Source organism: Aythya fuligula, chromosome 1 (genome assembly GCF_009819795.1).
Source record: "Aythya fuligula isolate bAytFul2 chromosome 1, bAytFul2.pri, whole genome shotgun sequence".
Lineage (NCBI taxonomy): Eukaryota > Metazoa > Chordata > Aves > Anseriformes > Anatidae > Aythya > Aythya fuligula.
This window is the reverse complement of record NC_045559.1, coordinates 205,564,824-205,591,321: the sequence shown is the minus strand read 5'-3', so window position 1 is coordinate 205,591,321 and position 26,498 is coordinate 205,564,824. Positions and strand designations below refer to the sequence as shown.

General features: G+C 47.4%; 1 protein-coding gene across 1 annotated transcript; it reads right to left on the bottom strand.

The window, feature by feature from the left end:
- Positions 1-3: 3 nt before the first annotated feature.
- PPME1 (protein phosphatase methylesterase 1) lies at positions 4-26,498 on the bottom strand. Its single transcript, XM_032188395.1, has 14 exons — positions 26,369-26,498; positions 17,217-17,310; positions 15,311-15,403; positions 12,750-12,807; positions 12,144-12,195; positions 10,225-10,379; positions 9,678-9,768; positions 9,264-9,329; positions 8,642-8,774; positions 7,776-7,905; positions 7,164-7,208; positions 6,173-6,237; positions 5,058-5,125; positions 4-3,935 (listed from the first exon to the last, which is right to left on the bottom strand). The coding sequence occupies exons 1-14, from the start codon at positions 26,461-26,463 to the stop codon at positions 3,917-3,919; spliced, it is 1,164 nt and encodes a 387-aa protein (XP_032044286.1). The 5' UTR covers positions 26,464-26,498; the 3' UTR covers positions 4-3,916.

The following is a 26,498-nucleotide window of genomic DNA, read 5'->3' as shown; positions in this document are numbered from 1 at the left end:
CAGCCGAGGCTTTGCACAAATGCTTTATTGGGAGGCGAGAGATGGACACCAAACGAGATAGCGACAGGGAAGCGACGGACAGGGACACGTTTTCCTTCGGGGGGGGGGACAGACAGCGATGACAAGAGGGCACCTGGGAGCTCCACCCGGCTGGAAATCCTCCCACGGGGCCAGCATTCCCCCAGCAGAGCTCGGAGTAAAATCCTAAAGGGTTATCCCAAGGATTTGGGCTGCTTTGGGGATGCTGGAGGAGCACGGGGTAATACCAAAAGAGGCAGGTTTGGGGCATTTGCCAGCACAAAAAATTGCTTTTCCAGCTCGTGAGCAGGGCACCGGGCACAGGGACGGGTGCTTTAAGGCTCCAGGGCCACGTGTGGTTGGAAATGGCAACCCAGGCTCGTTGGCAACCTCGTTTTTGACCTTAAAAAGCTCCAGGTGGGGATTTTCAGGGGGTGCTGAGCACCCCTTGAACCCACGGGATTCCTCAGACACTTGTTACCTCTCCCAGCCCTTCCACACCCCAGCTAAAAAGCAAGAGTGGAGGGGAGGAGAAGGGGCAGAGCAGCTCCCCTTGGGGCTGTCCTGCCCCCTGCTCACCCCAAGGGCAGCAGAATTTGTAGGTTTTGAAGCCCTGCTGCCCTGGGATGGGCTCAGCAGAGCAGAAACCCAGTGGCTGTGCCCTGCAGAGACGGGAGAAGCTGGAGGGGCGAGAGCTGAAACCACATAGGGCAGGACCAGGCTGGCTTGGGGTCAAGAAGCCCTTCCCTGTGCCAAAAAAAAAAAAAGGAAAAGCAGCTGGGATTCTCAAAACCCACCGTCTGGCTCTGGGGGAGGAAATCCAGCTGGGTTTGGGATCCTGGGTTTGGCCCGCAGCCCTCTGCACTTTCATTCTTCACCACCAGTGCTCATTTCTTCGGCGTGGCAGAGAAACCGACCTCTGGTTGCAGTCAGCACCGCGAGTTTTAATTGTTTTTTTTTCGGGAAATCTCCTCCTTGCTTTGCTCCTGAAGGCGTCTGACCTGGGTAAACCGAGCAGCAAGGCCCCAAAAAACGAGGCAGGGAAGCAAGCTCCACGCAGCGAGGCGGCGCGGCAGCCACCTGGAGAGAAATTCCAGCCCTTCAGCCGTGCGTCAGCCCCGAGCAGCAGGGATTTTGAGACACAGCACGGAGCTTAGAGATGTGCAAAGACACCCAGCGTGCTCCCAGGATCTGCATTCGAAGCAGAGCAGATATTTTCGCTCAGGAAATACCTCCTCCGACAGCCCCGCCGCTCCCGGAGCCTGCGAGCCACCGAGGGTTTGGTCCGAGGCATCTGGCAGGATCCAGCCCGGCTCCGGCTCCGAAAAATTCACGAAATCAACCCGCCAGCAAACCACATCAGCTGCTCCTGCCAAGCCCAGGGATTTTTCCATTATGAAAGTTTCCACCGATGCTCCCTGCAGCCGCTGGAACAAGGGCAAGGGGAGATTTGTAAGGGACGGAAAGCTCCCGGCGTGGAACCCGCGTCCTTTCTGTTCAGCCTCCTCCTGTTTAGGTCTAACACCACGAGAAAAAGCTCTGAGGGCTGTGAGAAAGTGCAACGAGCTGGCAACCGAGGGTTTTTTTTCCAGATTTCCCCACTTTTAAGGAGTCCGGGACACTTCTCTCCGCAGCTCCTTCTGCTGTTTGCTGCGTGATCCTCACCCAGACACCATTTATCACTGCCTGTCGCTCCTTCCTCCCAGGAAAAAAAAAGAGAAGAAGCTGCGAGAAATCTTTCAGACAGAAGCAGACTCTCAAAAATGTTCAGCCCAGCACAGCAGGAAGGGATTCCCAGCCCTCCCACTGCTGCCAGCCTGGGGTTACCTGCTCCGAGGCCAGCACCGCGCCCGTCCCCAGACGGACACGACGCCAGTCCCCAAATTCTGTGACAGTCAGGACCAAGAGCCCGGCGTGGAGTGTTGCCACATGAAAAGCCTGTTGAAGTATTTATTTCTCATCCACTTCTCAGAATTAAATCTGGTGTTAATGTACGAGGAGCCCACGGCACTCACAGACAGTCGTTCCACTTCCGAGGGGGTACTTCTGCAGCAAACTCATCTTTTTCTGCTCAAATGGAGGTGTTTTTTCCCCAAATTTTCTCTCAAACCATCAAAACGAGGGCAGCAGACGCGAGGAGCTGCCTCAGCGAAGTGCTCCAAGCCAGCTCCTCCAGGACACAAAGCAGGGAGGAATGCGACTTCACCCACATCGCTCACGAGTCTGACAACACGCTTGGTTTTCTCTGCGCGCACGCTGCTGTATTTCAGTCTCCAATTATTCTGAGCACCAGAGCAACGAGGAAAGGACTGGGAGTTTTGCTAATCTTCAGGCTGCATCTGGAAAAGTGATATTTAGCATCTCGGCTGGCGAAGCTCCATTTAATCCAGCACCAGCTAGCCCGGGGCTGGCTGTAACCCCAGGGTCGCAGTGAATTTCTGCGATAATTAACACGGAAACTTACAGAGAGGAAGGCCAGGAGCCAGCAATTACTCTTCTAACGGTGCCAGTGGCCTGGGAGAGAGCAGAGCGCTCTGGAATCGGGTGTTCTTGCCTCTAATTCTGCTTTTCTTGCCCTGGTGTGCTGGGGAAGGGGCCACGGCGTGATGCTCACCCCAATTCCCCGTGCCCCACCTGCAGCAGGAACTCATCGTGGCTCGCCACCCGCAGCACGCCTCAGCAAAACAGCCTTCGAAATGCTGCTTCCATCATACAGCACGGGTGGGCGACGGACACGAAGCCAACCAAAGGAGATTTCAGACGACCACCAGCAAGGCAGCGAGGTCACAGCTCCAACACGTGCCCGCTCCTAGGCTCAGGAGGGATTCTTAAAGGGAGGTGAAAGCAAATCGGACGAAATTGTCTGTGGATGATGAGCCCTGAAGAGAAGTTCTTGGTACAACTACTGATTTATAGGGGAACATGGGAAGCAGGCAGTGGAACGATCTAGGAAGGGACAGGGAACACGAGATCTTTCCTCCAGTACTGGGGGAACACATCACAGCCATCAGCTGCCTGCACCTCGGCGGCATCCACGTCAGCAGGATTGACTCCAAGCTCTTCCAGGATTTATCTACTGCACTTCTTGCATCTTTTTCATCCCAAAGATGCCGATCTCTGCTCAGTCATGTGTAGCAGCTACACAAAGGGAAGCATAAACACATTCCAGAGGCAGAGAGCAGCCAAATAGGCAAAGTGCCTGTTATTCAGGCTCTTTTTCCTCAGTGAGAACTCGAAAACGAACGTTAACAAAGCTGCGAGGCCCCGAAATGGAGCTCAGGGTCCCCCCTCACCTTTTTGTTTCCCAGTCCTGGCTAAATTGGCACAGGAAAGTAGCATCAGGCTCCTGCCACAGCTTAACCCTTAAGGCTGACACCGGTGAGAGGAGACTCGAGCTCCCGACGAAGCCAATTCCTCCTCTGCTTTAGAGAGAAACATTTCATGTGTTAAAAAAAAAAACAAACCTAAGGGGCACTTCAAAGAAGTTTAGACGATTCCACGGAGAAATCCCGAAGCCTTTGGATAACGCTGCAATGGCCTCGGTGGATCTGGGCTGCCAAACAGCCCCTTTGCAGTTGGGGCCAAGAAAGCCTGAGAACGGATGGAGCTGGGCGCGATCGACTACTTGGGATTTCAGGAGGTTTTTTCCTTGCGGCAGCAGAGAGGAGCCCACTTCCGAGGGTCTGAAGAGCTTTTCACGGTCTTCAAGACGAGCTGCTTCCCAGCAAGGAAGTCCCTAAGCGCTTACACATTCTGGAGAACTAGTTCTAAGGGACGAATCTCACACCAACTTCTCACTGCTGCTGAACCGGAGAGATGAAGAGATATGGAATACATCACAGTGGCCTCTGGTGCAGTTTATTTACAACATGACTCAGTGCTGGAGAACACCAGGGTATTAACAAGCAGGAAACACGCTAGGAGGGAAAAAAGGAGAGTGGGGAAGAAAAAAAAAAGGTTACACGTTAAAAAGGTGTTCCCTGAAGATATTTGGCTCTGTGATGCTCTGATTTAGTAGATTAACCCAAGTAAAACACAGCCAAAAGGAGCCTAACGTGTAAAATCAGCAGTGATAAACTCAGCAGTAACTTGTAAGCTACATAATAGTGAGAAGCACAAAACCTTAACATGTTGCTGTCGATGGCTAGCAAGCCACCTCACTTCCTCCTACACCATTTCCTTTCATTGAATTTAAAATACGCAGCGCACAGCCCTACGTTTCTACTGCTTCATCCCTAAAAGCACAGGATAAAGGAGAAAAATATCACTCAGCAGTACCTGTTTGGTGTTGCCAGTCCTGCAGCATTAATAAATTTTGAAGCTTAGAGCTTCTGTTGAAGAATTCTTAGCAAAAAAAAAACAGGAAAGCTTCTCTGGACTGCTCACTGAAACCTGAAGGATGATCTCGGAGCAGGTTATTACCTTCTGTGAGCGCGGCCCAAGCACTGGTTTAACGATTATCTTTATGATATTGTAGCTAGGACTTTAGGAGCTTTCCAAGCAACCTTATCAATCACAACTCACTCGTGGCTGCATGGCTAACGCCAGAGGGCTGGCTTCTGTAGTTCATCATGATAAGAAAAGACAGGAGGTAATTATCAGAAGCCTGCAAAGCGAAGCAGGCAGCTTTACCTGCCTCACCTCACCAGCATTTCCTGGCCAAAGCAGCGTGGTACAAGCTGCTTCCAGAGCACAGGGCCTTGATTATTTACATAAAAACCTGTTAACTCTGAATCCCACAAAGCTTGCGGTTCTGCCTTCTGGCAGGTTATAAAGAAAGGAATCAGCTGGGTAAGATCTGCCTCCCGCCTTCCCTCCAAGGAAGGAGGTTTCATTAACACAAGCGAACACCCGAAAAGTTGACAGGGAACACAGACACCAAATAATTACTGGCTGTGATTCAACGCTGTTTGTTTACATGTGGTTTCAGCATTATGCTGAAACTCCGAGCTGCCTCCCACACCGAAAGCCACAAGCACACGGGAGGAGCAAGAGCTCTGCCCGAGGACTGCGCAGCCTTGTACAGCACAGAACCTTACCACTGGAATCCACCGATGGGCTCTGTAAACCTGTGACGGATCAGGAACGTCGCAACAGCTTCAGCAACCTGAAGGAGGGAAGGAAAAAATAGTCAGGATTCAAAGGGATGCAAAGCCAAGAAGAAATCCAGGCAGTTCTCACAGGCTGCAGCAGTTCCAACTACAGCCCGTGGCTGTAGGACCCTCCTGCTGAATCAAGCTTGCTCCTTTGAAACTAAGAGCTCTGTATAACAGGCTCAGGTCTAAAAGGAGATGCGTGCTTCCACACTTCTACTTTTACTCTAAAACTGATCACACAACCAAGAAGTGATAAAAATTTTCACCACCTTTCTGTAATTCTAAAATAAAACAAAAAAAATTCACATAAAAAAAAGGAAACAACCACCTCTTAAGTTTAACATTTTAAAAAAAAAAGTCAGGTGACATCATGACATTATTCCTATGAAGGATAAATCAGTGTCCTGACTCTATTAATACCACTTAGAAGCTTTATTTAAAAAGAGCATCTATTTAGATGAAAATACTGATTTCACACTGGTAAAGAGAAGCACTGACAGACTGAGTTTGGTATTCACAGCGGTCAGCGTCGAACAAGCTTTAAAACCAGCTCAGTTTCCGACCACAGGCTGCCCTGGCTGTGCCACATTCCTGCTGCTGTCAGGACAGGAATTTCAGCATCACAGAAGCAGCCCTGCTCTGTCAGGCTGCACGCTGCTTCAGCAACATTTGGTTCCTATTTGGAAAATCTGAGCCGCCCCAACTCAGCCAAACAGAGCGACTCCAAAAGCTGGGACGAGTGGAAAGCTTCGTGAGGGAAGACAGGAGGTTAAAAGTGATCCACGCCCCATGTGGGAACAGTTAGTTCCATCACCACCAGCCTGACAGTTACAGCTACGACCTAGCCAAGCTCTGCATCTCATCTAACATCAGGCTTTCCAGCTAGCTTAAGAAATCTGGTTAAATCCAAGCTGTTTTGCAAAAAAAACACAGTTACGGGATCATGCCCAAAAGGTTCTTGCAGTATAAATCCCTGTTCCATATTACGCAGGGGCCCTTTTTGTATTTAGGCTGTGAAGAGCACGATTTGTGCAGCTTCACCCCCCAGTGGAGCTCACCTTGTCTGGAGCATCTTCATGGACTGCGTGGCCGCACTGTGGCAGGACTTGCATCTGGAACTTCCCTGCAGACCAAGAGAGTCAGCGTTGGAGCTGCTTTTTAAGTGGCCCTGCTTTCTAACAGCAATGTTAGGCAAGTAATTCTCGTGGGTACAGGAAACAGGCACCGAAACCTCAAAAGGGCTGTGAATTTAGGAACTCTTATTAGGATCTGACATTCTTTACGAGCTCGCTATGCCATCTGGTGAAGGGGGAGCAGGGAAGGCAGAGTCTAAGGGAAATTGTACAACCTGCACAGCAGCCAGTTTCAACAAAATGCAAGAACTGGATGCTTAATTCATCCTCCCCTGGCATAACTAGAGCAGGTTCCCAGGAGATAAAACAAAGCCAAACTTCTCAGAGGTTCTCGACACAGGTTAGACTAACCTTTCACAGTTCAAACTGTTATCAGATCTACCCTAATTTATCCTGTTGCCCAGTACTACTTTTCAGAATCAATCGACACGGAAATCTAGGAAAACTGGGACCAGAAGAACAAAAAAAAATTACGTTAATGGGGATGCTGCTAGAAACACTGGGAAACCAGACAGTTTTGGGTGGTCCCAAGTGTTCTAAGCTAGGAGCATCAAGAATCTCACTAGAAAGACAAAAAAAAAAAAAGATAAAGCTTATTAAAAAGAAAGCCTCAGAGAACACATTCACCAGGAGAAGTGTGGCAGACCCATTGCTGGAAACATCAAACACTAGACTGAACAAAAAGCATGGTGGAAGCCTTTTGTGGCTTCTAATTCAACCTTTTCCTTTTCAAATTCTCCACTTTTCCTACAATCACACAGCTAAGGAATATTTGGGGATTCACAAAGTCTTTCATGCCCATTTGTTTTGGTACAATCTGTGCCTGGTAAGAGGCCGTTCCAGCTCTTGTTCGTGTACCCATAGCAACAAGCTATCATCCCAAAGGAGCATTCCAGTAAGGATATTAAATATTTACCTTGCATCTGTCCAATTGTTAGATCTTTATCCAGCCTGTCAACACCTACAATCAAATAAACAGATGTATTGGAGAAGAGCCAGGGAGAACACGGCTGTCTAAGCAGATCTTTACTGGGCGTTTTGAAAGAGACATTTGGCATAAAAAAACGTGAACCAAACATCAGCTTTGACATTCGCTAGGGTGTTCACAGCTGCACCTTAAGAGAGTAAAGTGACAGGACAGAATCCCAGCCAAAACTGTAAGAACTCATCCTTTCTACAACTTAAAAGGATGCTTGTCTTGGTTATGCATTGTATTTGCTACCGTGACACAAAAAGGGCCCACGGCTGGCTGTAGAATATTGATAATTTAACTTTCAGGTGAAAATTCATGTAGGAAAATACTGTATTAGCAGAAGCTATCTCGATACTAGAGGCTCTGAACTGATTCCAGATCTGCACAGTTCATATGGACTCGTTTCTGTTTCATGATACGTAGAAAAGCCAGGGTGGAGGAAACAGGTCCACTGTTCTCAGAAAAAAACATTAGCCAAATGCTGATCTTGTTTTCTAAAATACAAGCGGGGCACCACTGAAGTGAGCCACTGCAGAATTTAAACAAGACACTTACCAGCTAAAAGCAAAAGCTTTGGAGTTGGACAGCTTAGGAAGAGGTTAGATAACCCCCTGAACCAGCCATCCCAGTACTTTTCTGTTTTCGCCAGTTCAATTCGCCACGTGTATAAGTGCTCCTTCTTTGTCTGCAGGGAGGAAGGAGAGAGCTCTGCATTAGTGATCAGTGAAACAGCTGAAGTGAAGCTCAGTGTCACCTGGAAATGCATCTAAAAAAAATACTGGCTCCCTCTGGTGGATTACACACTGCCAGCAGGCAGCTCTTGCTCCTTATTTCTTCTCCAAATCACAACCAAAGTACACAAAAAAGGAGCAAGAAAATCAGCAGGAGCTACACCTACAGATTAAGAGAAGACTGCAGCTTTCAGGGCAGTCAATTTTTTATTATTCACTGGCACAAATAGCTCATGCACTGTCTGAACCTTCAGACTTGCCTCTCAACAAGAGTTAGGTGACACAGAAATACAAGGGGCTAAGCAGGTTGCAATGATTTTCCGTAAGGAATTTACATTCTTAGGTTGCAATTGAGCAAAAATACCATGAAGGCTCAGAAAAGAGCAGTCCTCATTCACTACTTAAGCCCCATTTCAGATAATAAGCACTAAATCTGAGAGCATCTGAGGAAAGAAAACCAAACACACACTTCTAAGTGACAACCCAGGATGGAATCAGTGGAATGAGACCAAGAAGAAAAACAAGAGTCCCGATATAAGTTTTCCACTGGAATTGCTCTCATTTATATCAGAGAAAAATTATATATATATTTATATCAAAATATATTTATATTTGGATAACTATTGGCTACTTTTTGTGCAGGGGAATATCATGCAAACACAAGCTGAAACACAGCAAGAAACTCCCCACCTCTGTGTCATCTTCCTTCTTCCTTTTGTTGACAGAGCCACCCCCTTCATCATCCTCTTCCTCCTCCTCCTCCTCTTCAATAATGCCCTCCACTATGGCTTTAGGACATTCAGGACTAGCAGCTCCCTCGCACCTGTGAAAATAAAGCCAGGAACTGATTCCCCTTCCAAAATAAACAAAAAAAATAGCATGTTTTAAACATAAAGTGGTCAGTAATTTCTCAAACGCTGGCTGAGAAAAATCCCCCCACCAGTTTAAAAATAACTGTGGATGAAAGACAGTCACTAAGTGCCTCTGCAGCACGTGCGTCCCTGTGCAAATAGAAATTCAATCAGCTATTTAAAAGGGACAGAAGTGGTCAAACAAGCAACAGCAGCTCTTTTCAACAGGGTATTAAAAACCTTTGTAAAGGTTCCACGTATGTCACGGATTACTGATCCAAGTGCTATGGCTATGATTTGTTGCTGCTGTGGGTATCAAGTGGGATCAAACTAAAAGAAGAAATTTATTTTGGTAGAAAAAAAGTTCAAGAGCATTTATGCTCTGCAGGGATGGTATTGCAAAACAGATAGGAAGACTTTAAGAGCTTTTAGGAAAAAAAAAATATCAAAAAGCAACTTACTGTTTGACTTGACCGACCATAGAAACTCTAGCAGATTCAAGATTTCTTATTTGTCCACTTTTAACACTAGAAAAAAAAAGTGAAGAAAGGCAGAAACAGTTACTAAATGTATCAGTGACTAGCAAGCCCAGAAACAGAAGCAAAACCAGCTAATTTTACCCAAACCACCTGGCTCCCAGCAGGTCCCCAGGGCCTTTCCTGCACCTCTCCTTGCTGCACCCCAAGAGGTTCCTCCCAGCCCACCTCACCCTCCTGCCCAGGGCCCTCTGGATAATCTTCTACTCCCCCTGTTTTGCACAGCTGGAGAAGTGAGAGTGAAAGGAGGAAAACTGACAAGTCACGTAAAGTTTGTGCCTATCAGGAGTCGAGCAAAAATGGCAAGAGATTTTGAGTCTGCACAAGCTGACGCCTTACCTCCACTCGATTGCATTCTCAAGCGACTTGAACGTTTTGGGACGACTCCGTAAGAAGTTCTGCATGCTGTTCAATGCATCCATGGCCGTACCTAAAACCAAATACTTTCACTTTATGGCGTGTAGTGGAGTAATTACTGTGTTCATTTACATAGAACTGGCTACCAGGGAGTGCCCTCAGAGAGAGCTGGGGCTCAAAAGGGATTTAATGCAGCTAAGGGAAATACAGCTTAGTGTTCCTAAGCCTGCAGCTGTACCTGCTCCCCCAGCAGAGAATTAATATTAGGGCATTCAGAGAGGAGGAAAAAGCAGTAAGCACACATCAGCACCGTGTATTAAATAAAAAAGCAGCCTTCCTCTGAGCTAACACCAAAGTATTGCAACCAAATGACGAGTAAAAAGAGGGGTCCCACTGCAAGGGCTATTTCACGTAGGTAATTTCTGTTAGGAGGGTGGAATTAGCTCAGGTTTGTGGGTAAAACCTCCTGCGTTCAGGGATTTGGGGAGAAGAGAAAAAGAAAAGCCATGCTGAGGGTACTCAGGCTTACCTTCCACAACGTCTATCATGCACAGACCCAGTAAGCTCGGCACCAAGTTGGCGACCGCCGTGTGCACCGCAATGGCACCCCCCATGCTGTGCCCAATGAGCATGATGGGGGGAGGGAGGTCCCCGTACAGGGCTTCAACCACGTTTCCAACATCTCTGCCAAATGAAGATAAAAACATGGTCAGCAAATTTATGTTCATACGTTTCTGAAACTGTTCTGGACCAGGGGAGGAGGATGTACAGATCCAAGACAGATGTCTGGCTCCAAATCATCTCTGCACGTTTATTTAACCCAAAGATTGTTGGGACAAGATTATTCCCTTTCAGTTTCATTAAGGCACCAATACAGGAAATCTTTTAAGCTAATACTTCACTGAACAAGTGTGTCATTTCCCTTTTTATAAACAGAAAGTGTTTTATTTCTTTAAATCCCTTAAGCAAACATTGTACATTGGCATTAGGTGGTGGGAGTTTTAAATAAAAGGTGAGAAAAGCATCACACGGAAAAGCGTGGAAGCGCAGACTAAAAAATTCACAGTTCTGAAAGGAGAAACCTTCTGCAATCAAACAGAAAAAAATAACCAAGCCCTACCAACCAAGGCAAAAAAGCATGAACACAAGCAAAGACTGACTCTCTCGGGAGCACAGTTACTAAAAGGCAAGCAGAGGTTTCCCCTTCTCTTTCGTAAGGCTCCTACTTTAAACTGAAGCTGTCACTGCAGTATGTGAATTTTGGCTGGCACAATTCACAAGAAAAAACATAAAACAACAACATGGCTAAAGACTGAAACCTACTGAAGCGCGCAGTATTTTAAGACAGCCTCAAAGATGCCAAAATTGTCTTTGCAATTCAGGGGAACTGAAGACCTGAGCAGCACTGCATCTAGTAAACAGAAAGCGAGTCAAAAGAAAAGCCAGCTTGTTTGTTCTGTCAAGGAGAAAACGATGGGAGGATTTAATAAAAGATGAAAACTTGCTATAATTTAAGGCTCCCGTTTAAAGGCTAATGAGGAATAACTTTCAAGATCATTGCTAAGAGGAGAATGAGGTTTAAAAACAAAAGGCAACTTGTTTTCCCCCATAGCAGTGCTGCTGCAGATTGCAAACTCCCAATTATTTCATACAGCACCTCCTCGGGATGCTGACGGATCAGGAGCTGACAAGCTGTAAGCAGCAGCAATGAGGTATACAATGGGAGTCAGGATACATTTCACACATGGCCTCCCCACAACAAATCCAGCAGATTTGTTCATGGGAAGGTTACAAAGTCCTTCGTGCTTTGATTGCAGTCATAGGAAAGAGTCTCTTTGCGTTAAACGTGGACACAACGGGATGTACTTAGCTATTTGCTGCTCACCCAGCTTGTCAAGACGAGGATTTGCATCCCAAAGCGGGTCGTGAGAATTTGTAAAAGCAACTCCCTTGGTGCTAGAGTCTCAATTCTTGACCCACACTTTGGGGACACTGCTGGCCCAAGGCAGGTGCAGTCTGAACGCTCACTGAAAGAGCAGAACCACCAAACTGGTGTTTTCAAGCTAAAATGCCCAAATTGTGCCTGGGGAAAGCTTTCTCCCTTCTATTCGGAAATCTCTGGCAAGTGTCATTGAGTGTTACAGGTGTAGTGTTTACTACAATGAAGTCACTGATCTGTAATTTGGGTTTAAAACTGATGGGACCTAGAGAACAAGTCCACTTTGGAATACGACTAAGCTGACAGAGCTGATAATTTATTCCAAATTAATTTTAAAACTGTCCTAAAATGGAAGGAAAATAAGTGATAGCTGCCAGAATCACGTGAAATGAAACCATTCTTCCAGCTCCCTTGAATGAAGGTTGTGTGCCCTCTGGAAGTGCAATCAATAAATAAAAATAGATGTGTGAAAAGTGAAATACTGAGGGGAGCAGACAAAGCTTCCTTACTTGGACATCGTCTCTGCAGACAGGTCTTCAGGATTCCTAACTTTTGTTTCTCCTGAAAGAACAAAAAAAGCGAAGTTCACTGAAGCTGAAAGCCTTCAGACCCCTGAGGACTTCGAGCAGCAAATGCACAAAGCTTTTGGGCACAGTTATGAACAAAGAGCCCACTTCAGTTAACATGAATAATTAAGAAACCCAGAATTAATAAAAACATTTGGTACTTTATCACATTATAGCTTAGGGGTAGGAAACACTCCCTGTGACTGTTCCCTATTAGAAATGTATCTTAAAACTGAACACCACACCTTGTTTCTACCAGGAAAAAACACTTTTAGGTCATCAAAATATAGAGGAGGGGGGTGAGGCCAACAGGTAGGAAGGAACAAGTCCACCACTGCCCTAAATAAAGGCACAGGGAGTCTCAGCTGCTGGCACATGGGGTCAGGTGGCTGCAGAGCTCTACAAACCCAAACTTTCCCATCCCTGCCTTGGAATAAAAATAAGGATGCCTTAAGGATGATTTCTCAGCCGTTTTGGGAGGGATTCGTTACATCTCCTTTAAAAAAAGGGAGCATGCAATGCACTTGTGTGATTTTAAATCATACTTACCATGGCCCCGGAGATCTAAAGCCACAATCCTACACTGAATCCTGCTAATGATTGCAGACTGCAAGAAGGGACAAAGACAAGATCATTTGCAAAGCCACACACCTCACCTAGAAAAGGATTAGCAACATTAAACACTCACTGAAAGGACAGCAAAGGCTAGCACTGACAAAACCCTCTGCTGTCAACGAAGGGGCTGAACCTGGAGTTTCAGGTCCCTCAAAGAATATTCCATTTAAGCTATCCTTAATTAACCAAATCTCCATCCTTTCTACCATTGTTCACACCATCTCCAAGGACGTTTATTTAATTGTGTGTTAAGATATTACATGTGTTTCCTACCGAATCAGGAATTCCAGCTCTGTAGCACCTCTGAACGGCAGCAGGGGGATTACAGATGCTGAAGCAATGCCCCCCCTTTCCCCAAGCCCAACGTGTTCCAAAATTAGCCTCGGCTACACAGCAGACATGAAGATGAAGCAGCTGCTTCGCAGCACAGATTCAATTTGCTCTTAAAGAATGGAATTTTACAGGAAAGCTGGAACATACAAAATTGATTAGCCCAAAGAGGTTGGGAGGGAACAAGCGAGGAATCTTTTTAAAGTAAGGCAAGGCTGCCATAGGATGATGCCTCTATTTGTCCCTGACAGCTCAATTTGCACAAGTTATTTCAGGCATCACAGTGATTAACCAGCTCTCTCTGCTGAAAGGAAGACTTTTGTGTTAAGGAATCACTGATGATTTAAATAATGACCCCGCAGGGTTGGGAGAATTTGTTGAGGGACTGTTAATAAACCACCTACGTAATGGGCAGAGATCTGAAAGCTAACCTGTCCTCTTATTTTGGTTGTTAAGCTATTTAAATCCTTAGTGACTGAAGCAGTTGCTTTCCCAACAACCTCTGAATCCACAAGTTAGTATTTTAGACCCCAAAGTCACCCTGAAACCTCATTTTGCAAGGTGCTTATGCACCTAAGCAATAGTTTACCTAGTCAGGTGAACAGACGACTGCTAAAAAATCAACCCGCTGTCACCAGAGAGCAAGGAAAGAGGGTCGTCAGCGTGATGTGACAGAATGGGAAACCTTCCAGTGCTCTGAGTTTTAGCCAAACAGAAATAGTTTGGGCAAGAAAAGCACAGGCACATCATCCAGGCATTTAGCAGGCCAATAAAGAGAAGAAAGCAGCACCCCTCCCCCTGCAGGCTATTATTAGATGGCTGCACTCAGTGCTTCCCAACTGGAGAGATTCTTCTTTTTCTGTTGTTTCTGGTTGGTTTTGCCATAGTTTGTTTGTTTGGCATTTTAAAGATTGTTTAAGCTCTGGTTCATTTATCTTGACTATTAGAACAAGTCCAGAGGAGGCTACAAAGATGCTGGGGAAGAGGAGGCCCCTGCCAGGGCCTGCAGGGGGGGCAGGAAAGCTGGGGAGGGACTCTTGGTCAGGGCTGGGGGGCCAGGACGAGGGGCAGCAGCTGGAGCCTGGCAGGGGGGAGGCTTCGGGAAGAAATTGGGAAGAAATTCTGCCCTCTGAGGGCGCTGAGGGCCTGGCCCAGGCTGCCCAGAGGAGCTGGGGGTGCCCCAGCCCTGGCAGTGCCCAAGGCCAACCTCGGGGAGGGCTGGGGGCCCTGACCAGGGCAGGGGGTGGAATTAGGTGGGCTTTAGGGTCCCTTCCAACCCAATCCATTCTCTGATTCCAGGTCTGCTTGGCACAAACCTGCTTTTCAAAGCATGCACAGGCAGTGATTTAATACCAGCCGTGCAAAGGCACGAGCTAATTGGGGCAGTGGCTCTCTCCAGATGCGCAGGCAGGTGCAAGGCACAAGTTTATGCAAATCTTCTGTGTTATCTTTGTTAGCTGCCAACAAAAAAAAGCCAGTAACTGTGAAGTACAGTCTTAGAGCGGGTTCAGAGGAGGGCCCCAAAGATGCTCAGAGGGCTGGAGCACCTCCTATGAAGAAAACCTCAGAGAGCTGGGGCTGTTCAGCCTGGAGAAGGCTCAGGGGTGACCTTAGTGCAGCTTTTCAGTACTTAAAGGGAGCTTATCAAAAATACAAGCACCAAATTTCCAAATTTTTGCTCAAGCAGACAAGAAAAGGACATTCCAGAGGGAAATGGCTTTAAACTAAGAGAGGCGAGACTTAAATTAGATGTCAGGAGGAAATTCTTCACTCTTCACTTCCAATCCCTGGATTATAAAAGGTCCCAACTAGAAATCAAGAGCTGCAAGTGGTTTTTCTTTACCTGCAATCCTTCAAAGTTTCTCTTCCTTAGCTCTGGGGTTTTTGTTTATTTTTAAACACCTTTTAAGCGTTAACGCTTAACGAAGTGCTGTGTGGAAGTTTTGGCCACTGCTGTATAATTAAAGCCTAGAAGATAAACCTTTACCTATTTAATACATATACTTAGACAACTTGTGTCAGGTACATACCAGGAGATTTATAAGACACAGCTTTCTGAATTCATCTTCCTCATGCTTAACACAGCTGAACGATCAGCTGCCTCTCATGCTTAGAGGACCACATTAGCATGCATATATACCTGTAAAAGTCAGCAGCTTACTTACAGTAAACACAGCCCAGGAAAGAGCAGAATGGCCTCCACCGTGTAGGAGCAGTAAGACAGGTCCCTCCGAGCCACTTTTGTAAATTCGAAAAGTGTATGAACAGTTAAGGACATTTCAGAGAGTTATTTGATGTTACTTTGCTGAATGTATTCTGGAGTCTGCAATAGCCAACAGGGTTTTGTTTCCACCCTCCTGTACACGAGGCCTCATTTCTTCCTCTGAGCAATGGGTATATGCAAGGATAAAAGAAGCTAAGTTCTGTACAGGTTAAGAGTTCTTTTCCCATTGTCCACATCTTCTCTATAACCTACACATCTCCTGCCAGCAACCTTTCTCTTCCTTGTGCAGCAGAGAATTGAACTGAGAGAAAAACAAACCATTACCAGCGAGCGCTACGGAGCAGGTAGTTTTGATTTGGCACATTTTCCTGTTAGATCCAAGAAAAAAAACATCAGGTAAGCCAGTAAAAAAGATTCTTAGGGCAGTCTAACTATCTGGAATATATACTGGTAAAGAAGCTTCAGGATGGTAGCTGCTTCTCCTTACTGCATTTATTTAGACACAGAAAAAAATCAGTTGAACTATCACTAAAAGCATTGGGAAAGGCACAGATCTGGGAGTTGTGAGATCTGCATTTAGTGCCCCAAACTGTGACCAAGACATCAGCCAAATCGCTCCACCTCCTTCTGCTGTTCTTCCTCTGTTCTTAGGGTGCACAAAAGTGCCCCCCTAAATCTCACCACGCTAGCTGAGGTTACTGGCCAAGCTGTTCATTGTGGTTCTGCTGAATACTGGAGTGCCCTTAAGATTTGTGTGTCAACTACCCAAATAGGTCCATTATCCTTTTTTTTATTATTATTATTTATAAAGCTTCAGGGGTGTGTGCAGCACTTGACAAGGAACACAAACAAGGTGCACATCGTGACCAATTCATAGCATCAGTTGGCACAATTAATGAGAACACAAAATAATGACAAGGTGAATAAAACAAGGGAGACAATTTTGCTTATTTTAAATTAACAAATGCAGGGAAGTAATTATCACTGATATTGGGGCTGAAAGAGCTTGGAAATTTGGTTTTCTTAACGGCCTCCAGCAAGCTGGGATATACATGCTTAAAAACTAAGCAACTATTAAGTTGCAGGGTTGTGTTATTTAACCACAGAAAAACATTTTCATTTTGCAGCTAGCTCAGAAGACCTGGAAGTACCTCTCAAAACACTTTTTGTCAGAGCTGGTGGGTACAGATAACCAGTGAATGGCACACCGAAAGCCAGCTGATGGCCTCTGCCTCAAACTGAGCACATTAAAGAGGATTACAGACATCAGCTGTGCTAATCAGTAACTGGAAGACTTGCAAAAAGAAGCATGCCTGAAGAGAAGTGTAAAATCAGCATGAATATTTGTGAAGGGGGCAGAAATCTTGGAGATGAATTGTTAAAAGCTGGTGTGATGCAGCCAGAAGTCTCCCTGCTGGCACCGCCACCTCCAGCTGGGCCAGAGGGAGAAGCCTCCCCACCTGCACAGCAGCTAGTGGGCTTGGATTTGGGGGGCAACAAGTAGCAACTCACACTTTTTGGGGGTGCACATGACTGTGCTTGTGTGTTTGTGCATGTGTAAGGGAACAGAACTTCCTGGGATCAGTTGTAGAGGGCCTTGGGAAGTTTGTAGTGTTTATTAACGTGTAGATATTCAGTGCTGGGGCCTGGTTTTGGACCACTGATGCTGATTCTGAACACCGACTGCCAGTTAACTGCCTGTTAATAAACAAATAATAATAAACATATACAGATAAACAAAGAAGATGAGAAGAAATACATGGAAAAGATTAAAAGAACCCCAATAAACTCAAAGACACGACACTGCCCCAGTCGTTATGGAAATCTCAACCTGGCAAAAAGGATATATCCTTGCCGGTTTCGTTTTCTACCACAACGTCCTCCATAGACTCAAAGTACTGGCTCCAAAGCACCGGGGAGAAATCACGCTTTCTTCCAGGGCTGCAAGAAAAAAAAAAAAGATATTTTGGTAAGTCTTTCATTTAAATTGGCACGCAGGGGTCACGGCATCCACTGAAGAGGATACACCTGTGTTACAGAACAGTGTAGAATTAGAGGAAAATGATACCTAAGTGAAATTCTTATAATATTAATGAATTTATAGTCAGTAAGGAAATCCATCTTTTGTTTTCCTAATTGTTGTTCCTGTTGAGATCACAAAAATGCACAAGAAAACTAACGGAGACACAGTGAGAACGCTTTCCTCATAAAGTGATGCCAGGGAAGACTGAACAATGGTCACTGAGACTACACAAGACCTAAATCAAGGGAAAATAAAAAAGAAACAGGGCAATGTAGAGATGCTGTCCCCCTACAACCTCCCAGTTTGCAACAACCCACAGCTCACAGCCTTCAGAGTCAGAGGTGCCTTTGTTTGTCACGGTCCTTCTCTAGCCCCTGCTGCTGACACGACTGGGAGCACTCCAGTGCCTGGAGCGCAGGAAGCCACCCCGAATTCATGACTCAGCCCATGAATCATCATCAAAATAATCATCAAAGCAGCACGTCCCTCTCAGAAGTCACCTTGACACTGCACGCTGTAGGGTTACTGCCAGTCTAGCAAGGATATAAAAAATTAAGCACCTGATTAAAGACAAAAGGAATACTTGCCACGAGAGTGCAACGCTTTCCTAGAAATCCCCTCTGATTTTTGGTAGGGGTATCGTTCAAACAAAGTGAAACTGCCCCAAAAGCAGGATTTTTCAAAAAACTTGTATTTTAAATTAAGGACTGTAATGACAGGACCGCATAATGGGTGCTGACAGCTCTGCCTTGGAAGCACGGGCTTCCAGGCTTCGGTTTGCTCCAGGCTTTGCACTTACTAATTTAAGCCAGGTTCCTTTTTCTATCAGATCGTGTGCCAAACGTAGATGAAAGAGCACTGCACCGGCCCAAAAATCATCCTGGTGGGCACCAGGGGTGTGCTGTGTTAAAATCAACTGGGGATAAACGATTTGGGGATGGGGGCTGCCCCACCTGCAACGGGGCTGTCAGCAAAACCGAGTGCCACCCCGCTTTGTGCCCTACCTGGGGGGTTTCCTCCTTTCTTGTGGCATTTTCCTGCCCCTGCTCTGCAGGCAAAAGGGAATAAAATCGAGGAGAGGCGCTGCCTTCCCCAGTAACACCCCCAGAACACCAGCTGGTATTCCTCACCCGCAGGCTCACCCCCTCGCTGTACAAAAGGCTGGCTGCTGCAGCTCGTTGACGAGCACATCACGAAACTGCTGCAAGGAGCACGCCTGAAATTAGCGCCACGGATCTGGCGCCCTGAGAACAAAATCCCCCTGAATTACGGGCTGAGCACTGCCCTTTTCCGCAGGCATCACGCAGTCAGGGCTCTCAGAGGTGCCCCGCTGACAAATCCATTCGTTTTCTGGTTCCATCAGCTCGATTCAAGCCCAGCACCACGCAGGATGAGTAACAGCAGCGCAGGGCTCCGCTGCCTTCCTGCTCCTCGGCTTCTGGGGGAGGCGATCAGCACGAATATGGAAATCAGGCCCGGGCGTGGGGGGCAAGAGACCTTCACAGAAGAAAATCTCCTCTGCTGAAGGAGGCTTCCCCTCAATTCCTGGCTTCCTAAGGAACAGACAAAGCAGCTTTTTAGTTCTGTCGAAGTAAAACTCCGATTTCCCCTGGTATTTCTAGAAAATGAACCAGAAAACAACCGCCCCCAAACGCTCCAAATTCGCTTCTGTGGGTTCCCAGACTCCGGTGTTGTTCTTGTCGAGCTTCAGTTAAATACAACGAGACGTCACACACCTCCACGGAGCCAGAAAACATTCCTCTCTGCCTCAGCTTCACCTCATTCTTCGATGAGCTTACAAATCACCTGGTTCTTTCAAAGAACGCCGTAGCTCAAAAGGAACAGAGCAAGAGAACAGAGATGAGAAGCTGCTGTAGTATCAGGAAGAACCAAGCACGGGTGTTCAGGTGTTCAAGGAGAGGAGGCCACATTTGATAAAACATCACCAAGATGCCAAAAATCGAGGGTGAATTGGGGAACCTGCTGACTTGCCATTTCTGGAACTTGCTGTGATGGAGCGAGCGGCCCACGGCTCGGGTAATTCCTCCTCTCCTAGGATGCGCAGTTAACGACAACAAATTCCATCATGATTTTAAAAATGCTGCATTTCAGACCTTTCTAAAACATGTTGCTGCTGAGTTCAGGTTTGATTGTCCCAAAGAGATCCGTGTGGTTAATAAATATCACCACCTACCCGGCTGCAACTTCCCAAATAATTCACAGAGCTGCTGAACTGCAGGAACTCCCCGGAAACTCCCCTTTTGTTGTGAGATCTAAACGTTTGAGGATGTTTTTTCCTACCCAAAACAGAGGCAGAATTCCCACAGGAGCTGCTGGATGATCCTATCCCGCCGGATGAAGGTTCCTGGTTGCGTGACAAATTCCTCCTCTTGTGCAGACAGGGCTACAGCAAGCATCACACAAATGAGAACCAAATGAGACCCAACAGCAGAACACCCCCAGGTAAATTACTTCACCTCCGTTGCTCTTGGGGTCATTTTTTCCCCACCTCTCTCAAGCAAGTGTCATCTCCTGGGGACCCTGGGATCGTTCTGCAGCCTTTTGGAGTGACCTGATGCAGCTCCTCCTCCTGGCAGACACTGGTGGAAGGGTGCTGGTTGGACCACAGGACCTTGAAGGTGTTTTGAACCTCGATTTTAGGATTTTATGAGCTGCTGCAAGCACTCGTGCAGTCACCATAATGCAGCAGGAACCTGTGCTGCTAGAGAAGATTGCTGCCCCTTCGTTCCCCTCTCCTTACCATCTAACTGCTCCCTGAGAAACAGTTTTCCAGGAAAAAAACAAAGCAGAAAAACAAGGGCAGAAACCAGAGACTCGTTTTAACATCTCCAAGCCCATTTCTGGTAGCAGAAATCCAACACAAGGTCTACTGCTAAAGCTCTGGAAGGTCCCCAGACCTCCTCCTGCTGAAATACTCCTGCAGGAGGCAGTCAGATGCTAATACCAAGATAAAACCCCGAAGGATAACTCACGGGTTGCAAGAGGAGCCCATGAAATCAGAGCCGAGCCGCTCCCTGGGAACTTGCCACTCCATTTCTTGTCCTGTTGTTGAATTTTGTGGTGTTAGGAAAAGCTCCAAATTCAGCTTAATAAGAGTTAACACCTCCAGAGAAAACATTAGGGGTTGTGTCAGAGAGATGAAGTGTCTGGGACCCATACATCCTGGAACTCCTGCGTGCAGGGGAACTACAGCAGAAAGCAGAAAGGACCTGGGAGTCAAGAACTGTTGTCACCTCTGATGCAACTCCGTGCAGACTGGTTTAAAATCACAATACTTCCCTCCAAATAATGCTGGGGAAAATGCAAGGGGCCTCCGATTTAATCCCAAACCCCAAATAGGGTAAAAATAGCCGTGGAGTTTTCCACAAGACAGCTGGTGACTGCAGGAGACTGGGCAAAGACTCATTTAAAATTAAAAAAAAGGCAGTGCAGAGCTACCTGATCCTGAGCCTGACTTTGTCTCATCTCAAAAGAATTGGTACCTGCCATTCATTCTTCTTCCAGAGCTGCTTTTTTTTAGGGCTACATCGCCACACACCACGCCAGAAGCAAGCCCAACAAGCAGCAGCTGCAGTTCTGCACCTTGCTACGCCGCAGCAGCACTTTGCCGACCAAATATTTAAGCTGTCAGAACTAATTACTGCCTTTTAAAGCATCCGGCAGACCAAAACAGAAGCGGCTCCACCACAATAGGTTTCCGAGAACGAGCCTTAGACTCGAAGCCAGGCAGCCACCACCCGGACCTGGAATCCTAAAACAAGTTCTGGGCAAGCTCTGCTGCTGGTTTTGGTCTCCCGTGCGGTCTGCCAGGGCACCAGGAGCTCACGTTCCCCCAAATTCCTCACCAATCTGCACTGGGTTCTTCCTTCAGCTATTAAAAAAAAATAAAATAAGAGTTTTATCAAGCCGGGAGAAGCAGTTTTAGAAATTAATTCCCTTTTCTGTTGACCTCGACTCTGTATTTAGGACTACGAAAGCAATTGCAGAACACAGGTACTTAACCCCTGCAGTATATTTGAACCTGAGCAAAATAAATTAATTATAAGCTATTTAGGAACTGCCATGGCTGACAAGTTGTATTTTAAGAAAAAAAAGATCTAAAAATTGGCAAGAACAGCGTGGTAAGTTCTGCATAGGGCACTGAATGCACGAAGTGTTTATTAAAAGAAAAATCAGGAGAAAAAATGATTAAAAAAGGGAGAAACCAGTCACAATTGTCAGGATCAAATTAAGCAGATCAGATTCAATCAAGGCTTTCCAGCTAATTAAAAGATCCCGGAGAACAGGCATCATTTTCATTCCCATGCTGGAAAACAGCAGCACACTCTTTGTTTCCAAATCTCTTTTGGATGCTCGGCTCTGATTAAGCTGGGTCTGGAAGGAAGCTAATGAAGAACTTCCAATTAAGCTGGGCCTAGAAGGAAGCTAATGAAGAACTTGGAGTAAGATGCACACCCAGAAGCTGTTCCAGCTGTCAGGAGCTGCTTCTGGGGGGTCTCAACCCCTCATCAGTGGTTTTGTAAGCTCCGTTTTATCAATCCAAGTTGGATTTTGTTTCCTTTTCAAGCACACAACTCAAGACCTCAAGATATGAAGGCAATTAGGCAGATTTGCTCCTTGAAATAAAAAGGATCTAAAAAAGGAACGTGAGCTGCTCTCACCGGGGTGCTTTTTGTGCACTGCCCTAGTGGAAGAGAAGCACCACCTCCCTCCCCACAGCCGAACAATGCAGGCAGAGCGCTTAAAAGAGGAATATATCAGGGCAGCAGCTCACGTGCAGCTGGGAGGGGGCTGGAATTTAGAGGAGAGGAGGCAGAAATCAAGGCAGCGTGCTGGGAGATGCAAAAAAAAATCCAAGCGTGCACCTCGCACAGCTGCAGGACCCGCCTGAATTCTGTCCCCGCAGCCATTTCAGCTGCCCAGAGCCGTGGTTTTGCTGAAATTTTCACACCGGCATTGCACACAAAGGGAGGATTCGGTCTCCTTACTGCCTCACCGTGCCCGTTTGCATCTTCCCGTGCATCATTTCCTGATATACAACGGGAAGAGAGGAGGAGCCTGCAGGCACAAGCAGGGCTGGCGGAGGAGCAGAGCTCCAGCCAGCCCCACGTGGGCACAGCTCAGCTGTTTCGGCCCCTTGGACGACCTGGATGAGACTTCCCAGGAGAGAAACACAAGGAAAATGGCAAAAAAAATAAATAACACACAAATCTATTCTCACCTACATGAAGGCAGCAACGGGTGATGTTTTATCTCACACTATAAATATTAATCTTAACAGGGCACGACAAAAAGGCTGTGAGGATTTGTTGTGGCTAAGAAGTCCTCAGCACTTCTTCAGCAAGCCTTTAATCCCAGAGGAAGCTGGAAAATGATGGTTTTTTGAAGGAAGCATCCTGCCTACCTCTGTAATTCGCCCTTCAAGTCAGGGGTGGCTGCTGCCTGAGACACCTCGGTGCTGCAGTAAATTTATGTGCCCGAAGCAATCTCACCTGATCCTTTCCACTCGCCCTCAGCCACCCCACGGAGCCACGTTAACACTGCCTGCCTGGCTGGTAAAAGAGAAAAATTTGAAAGTTAGGGTTAGAATTAAGTAAAAAATGGAATTAGGGGAAAAAAAAGAGAACCCAAAACTCCAGTCTGAGGCCTGGGGTATTCGAAGCCAAGCGAATCTGCAGGGAAACCAGCTTGCCAGTGCTGCTGGGTGTTAAGTGAAAACAAACACCGATGGCCCTGCTTCCACATTAAGAAATTCAGAGCCCAGGAACAAAATGGATTTATAAACACGAGATGATAAAAAGATCAAACAAATCTTCTTCTAATTCTAATTCTTTTTGTTCCCCACAGAAGTTTGAATTTTACAGGACTATTTTGGCGTACCCTGGGGTATTTGCCCGGGCTCTAAGTCGCACAAAGCTTTTCCAATGCCTAAAGTTACGCAGAAATACTTCACACGGATGCAGCCACACAGAAAAACTGCAGAAGACAACCTGAGCCGAGAGGTTGTCACAGCACTAATAAAAAGAAACCACCGTGCTGAGGTGTGAGCATGAAGTTACCACCCAGAAACGCCCCCCAAATTTATCTTTCCAGTCCCCAGGCGTGCGAAAGCCTCTGCTGAAATCCCAGTCCCAGTTTTGGGCCGCTGCCCGAGCCCCAAAAACATCAGCTGGGATCAACGGAGAGGTCGGAGGTCTCGAGGGGAGAGGAAACAGTTCCAAGCCAAAGTGTCTGCTACAGCTCTGAGACCAGAAGCCATCACCCAGCCCACGTTATCAGACATTATTGGAGCTCTCTGCTGCGCCACCCTGCCTGCCTGGGACGTCCAAAATACATTTAAAAGCTGCACCAGATCTGCTTTGCTCTGCTTTAACAACCCCAAAGCCCTCCTCAGCACAGCAGTTTCACCTCACTGCTGCTCTCCTCTGTCTGTTGTGCTTTTTTTTCACCTCCTTTTCCTGTTTTAACTTCAAATATCGCCGTGCCAGGCTGTTCTTGTACCAGGTGTGTGATGCCTGCCCACCAGGACGCCATCCGTAGAGGGGTTTACTCAAGAGTAAACCGAGGATACAAAGGCACGCTGCAGCTCCAAGAGGACTACAAAATACTCCCTGCTGCTTCTAAGGGGAATTTTTGATGCTCATCCCAACACCACGCTGCGTGTCAACATTTCTGGAAGCATTTGAACGGGAAAAGAGAGGTTGATAACAGCATAAAACAACAGAAAAATGAGTTCCTTTCATCATCACTTCCCTCTCGAACACAAAACACTCAAAAACCCTCCGAAGATGGGGAAGAATTACATGAATTACTGTATGGGATTGCTGCTAAGCAGCACTCCACCTGCCTAAATAGCACCGAGGTGTGACACTCCCCGCAGACACGAGCACAAAAACTGCTCGGCTGTGCTTTGTTCGTTTCCCTGCCACCAGGGAATGAAGCAACGAGCATCAGGGGTGCAGCATCAGCACCTCATTAAGCTGGTACCTTAACGACCTTCTCTGTGTTTCCTACCCAAAATGACCAGGAGCCCGGATTGCCAGAAGCAGCACCGACGTGGAAAACGCGTCCCACGGCACAGCGACGTTTTGCTGAAGAAGCCACTCGCTTCGAAGAATAAAAACCAGCCCGGATCTGCCAGCTTACCCATCCCGAGGTCCTGCAGCAGCCAGCAGATCGCCTGACGGGGCAGGAAAATTAATTTTTGACTTCTTGTCCTTACCGCGGAGGCACCTGGCAGGAGCTGACAGCAAGACAAACCGGGAACTGATTCTCCTCCTGGTGAAAGCCACCTTAACACCAGCGTGGGAAGCAGTTCTATTTATTAACGAAGTACGAATGCTTAATTGAACAGGCGGTGAGACGTGGTGTCTATTTATAGTGCCATCGCTGCTTTAAGGGAAGAATTAGGGTGCTGGCGAGGTTTACAACCCACGAAACCACTATAAAATACTTTGAAAACTTCACAAAATAACCACAGAAGGTGAGACTGAGCTCGGCAGGATAATGAGAGGAAGAAATAAGAACCATTTCTTCACCTAAACCAGAAAAATTCTCTGCTTAGTCCCATTTTAAAGGGAGCCAGCAGGAGTAAATGAGATATTTAGCATTAAATCTAGCCCTGTGTGCACCTGGTTGCCTCCAGCAGGCTCCTCTGGAGCACAAGACCCTCCACAACACCAGCGGGGGAACTTTTTGTTCAGTGACCCGTGCACATCTCCACCAGACAGCACAACAGCAGGAATCAGAGCCCTTCTACACGTCTTTAAAATAATCCAAATTAAAAGAAGAGAGCATTTAGTGAGCATTTGAGGCTCAGAGTCTGACTCCTAATTAAAGAGCAAAGCTTTTGCCAAGGCTGTCCTTGCCCAGCCGGTCCCTGACAGCTCCCGTCCACGCAGCCTGACGCCAGCCAATCTTCTCTGACACTTCCAGAAGACGTTCTCACTCCTGCTTGGAAGATTTCACATCTTTTTTACTGTGTTGCACTGTCCCGGATGAAATATTGCCATCACCTGAAGCACCGACTCGCCCTCCGCACAGCTTCACGCAAGCCGGGTAAAGCAGCAGGTACAAGGGAGTTATTACAAGGCTATTTTTGCACTTTTTCCCTTAAAAAGGAGGCAGGCCTAAGAAGACCAGGGTGTGCTCTGGCTCTCATAAGTCCCAGTACCCACAAGAAGCCCCCCCCGCACAGAGGTGCCTGGAGAAGCCTGCTCAAGGCTTCCCTGGGGAGGATCTGGGCAGGAACAGGGCTGGGGGCTCGTTGGGCTCCCACCCCACCTCATCACTCACCTTCCTTCCGTGGACACACACCTCTGGGGGGCTGCAGCCACCCCAGGCACACCCACACACAAAAAGGTCTCTCCCCCACCAGCCCCCCAGCAGCAGACACCTCAAACCCCCAAGGTACACCCCAAACACCCTTAAAACCCTTCTCAAAGCTCCCCCAAGCCCCTCAGCACACACCCCAAGCCCCTCAAGCCCCCCAAAGCACACCCCAAGCCTCACCTAAAGCACCCCAGACGCCTCATCAAAGCATCCCTCAAAGCAGACTTGAAGACCCCTCAAATCATCCCCCAAGCACCTAAAACATCCCAAACCTCTGAAAGCACACCCTAAGCCACCCCAAAGCAACCCCACAATCCCAGAACACCCCCGAAGCCCCCCCAAAACACCCTAAACCCCCTGAAAACACCTCCTGAGCCCCCACAAACCCAAACCAGCACAGACAGCACCCAAAACCAACCCCATCAGGCCAGGAGGCCCTCACCTTACCCAAAAAAAAACGAGGCCTCACCTCCCACACCCCAAATCTCCTCAAACCCCCCTCAGATCCCCTCAGCACCCCCCCCAAGCCCCCATAGGCCCCCCATACCCCCCCCCAGCCCCCTCCATCGCCCTCCCATCATCACCCTGCCCCCCAAAATCGCCCCCCATGTACCCCCCCCGTACCCCATGCGCATCTTGGAGCCGGCCTGGCCGCCGCCGGGCAGCGGGGGCCGCGGCGGGAGGCGGCCGAGGTGCAGCTGCTTCTCCAGGGCCGACATGGCCGCCAGCACGGCCCGGCCCCGCCGCCCCGCCG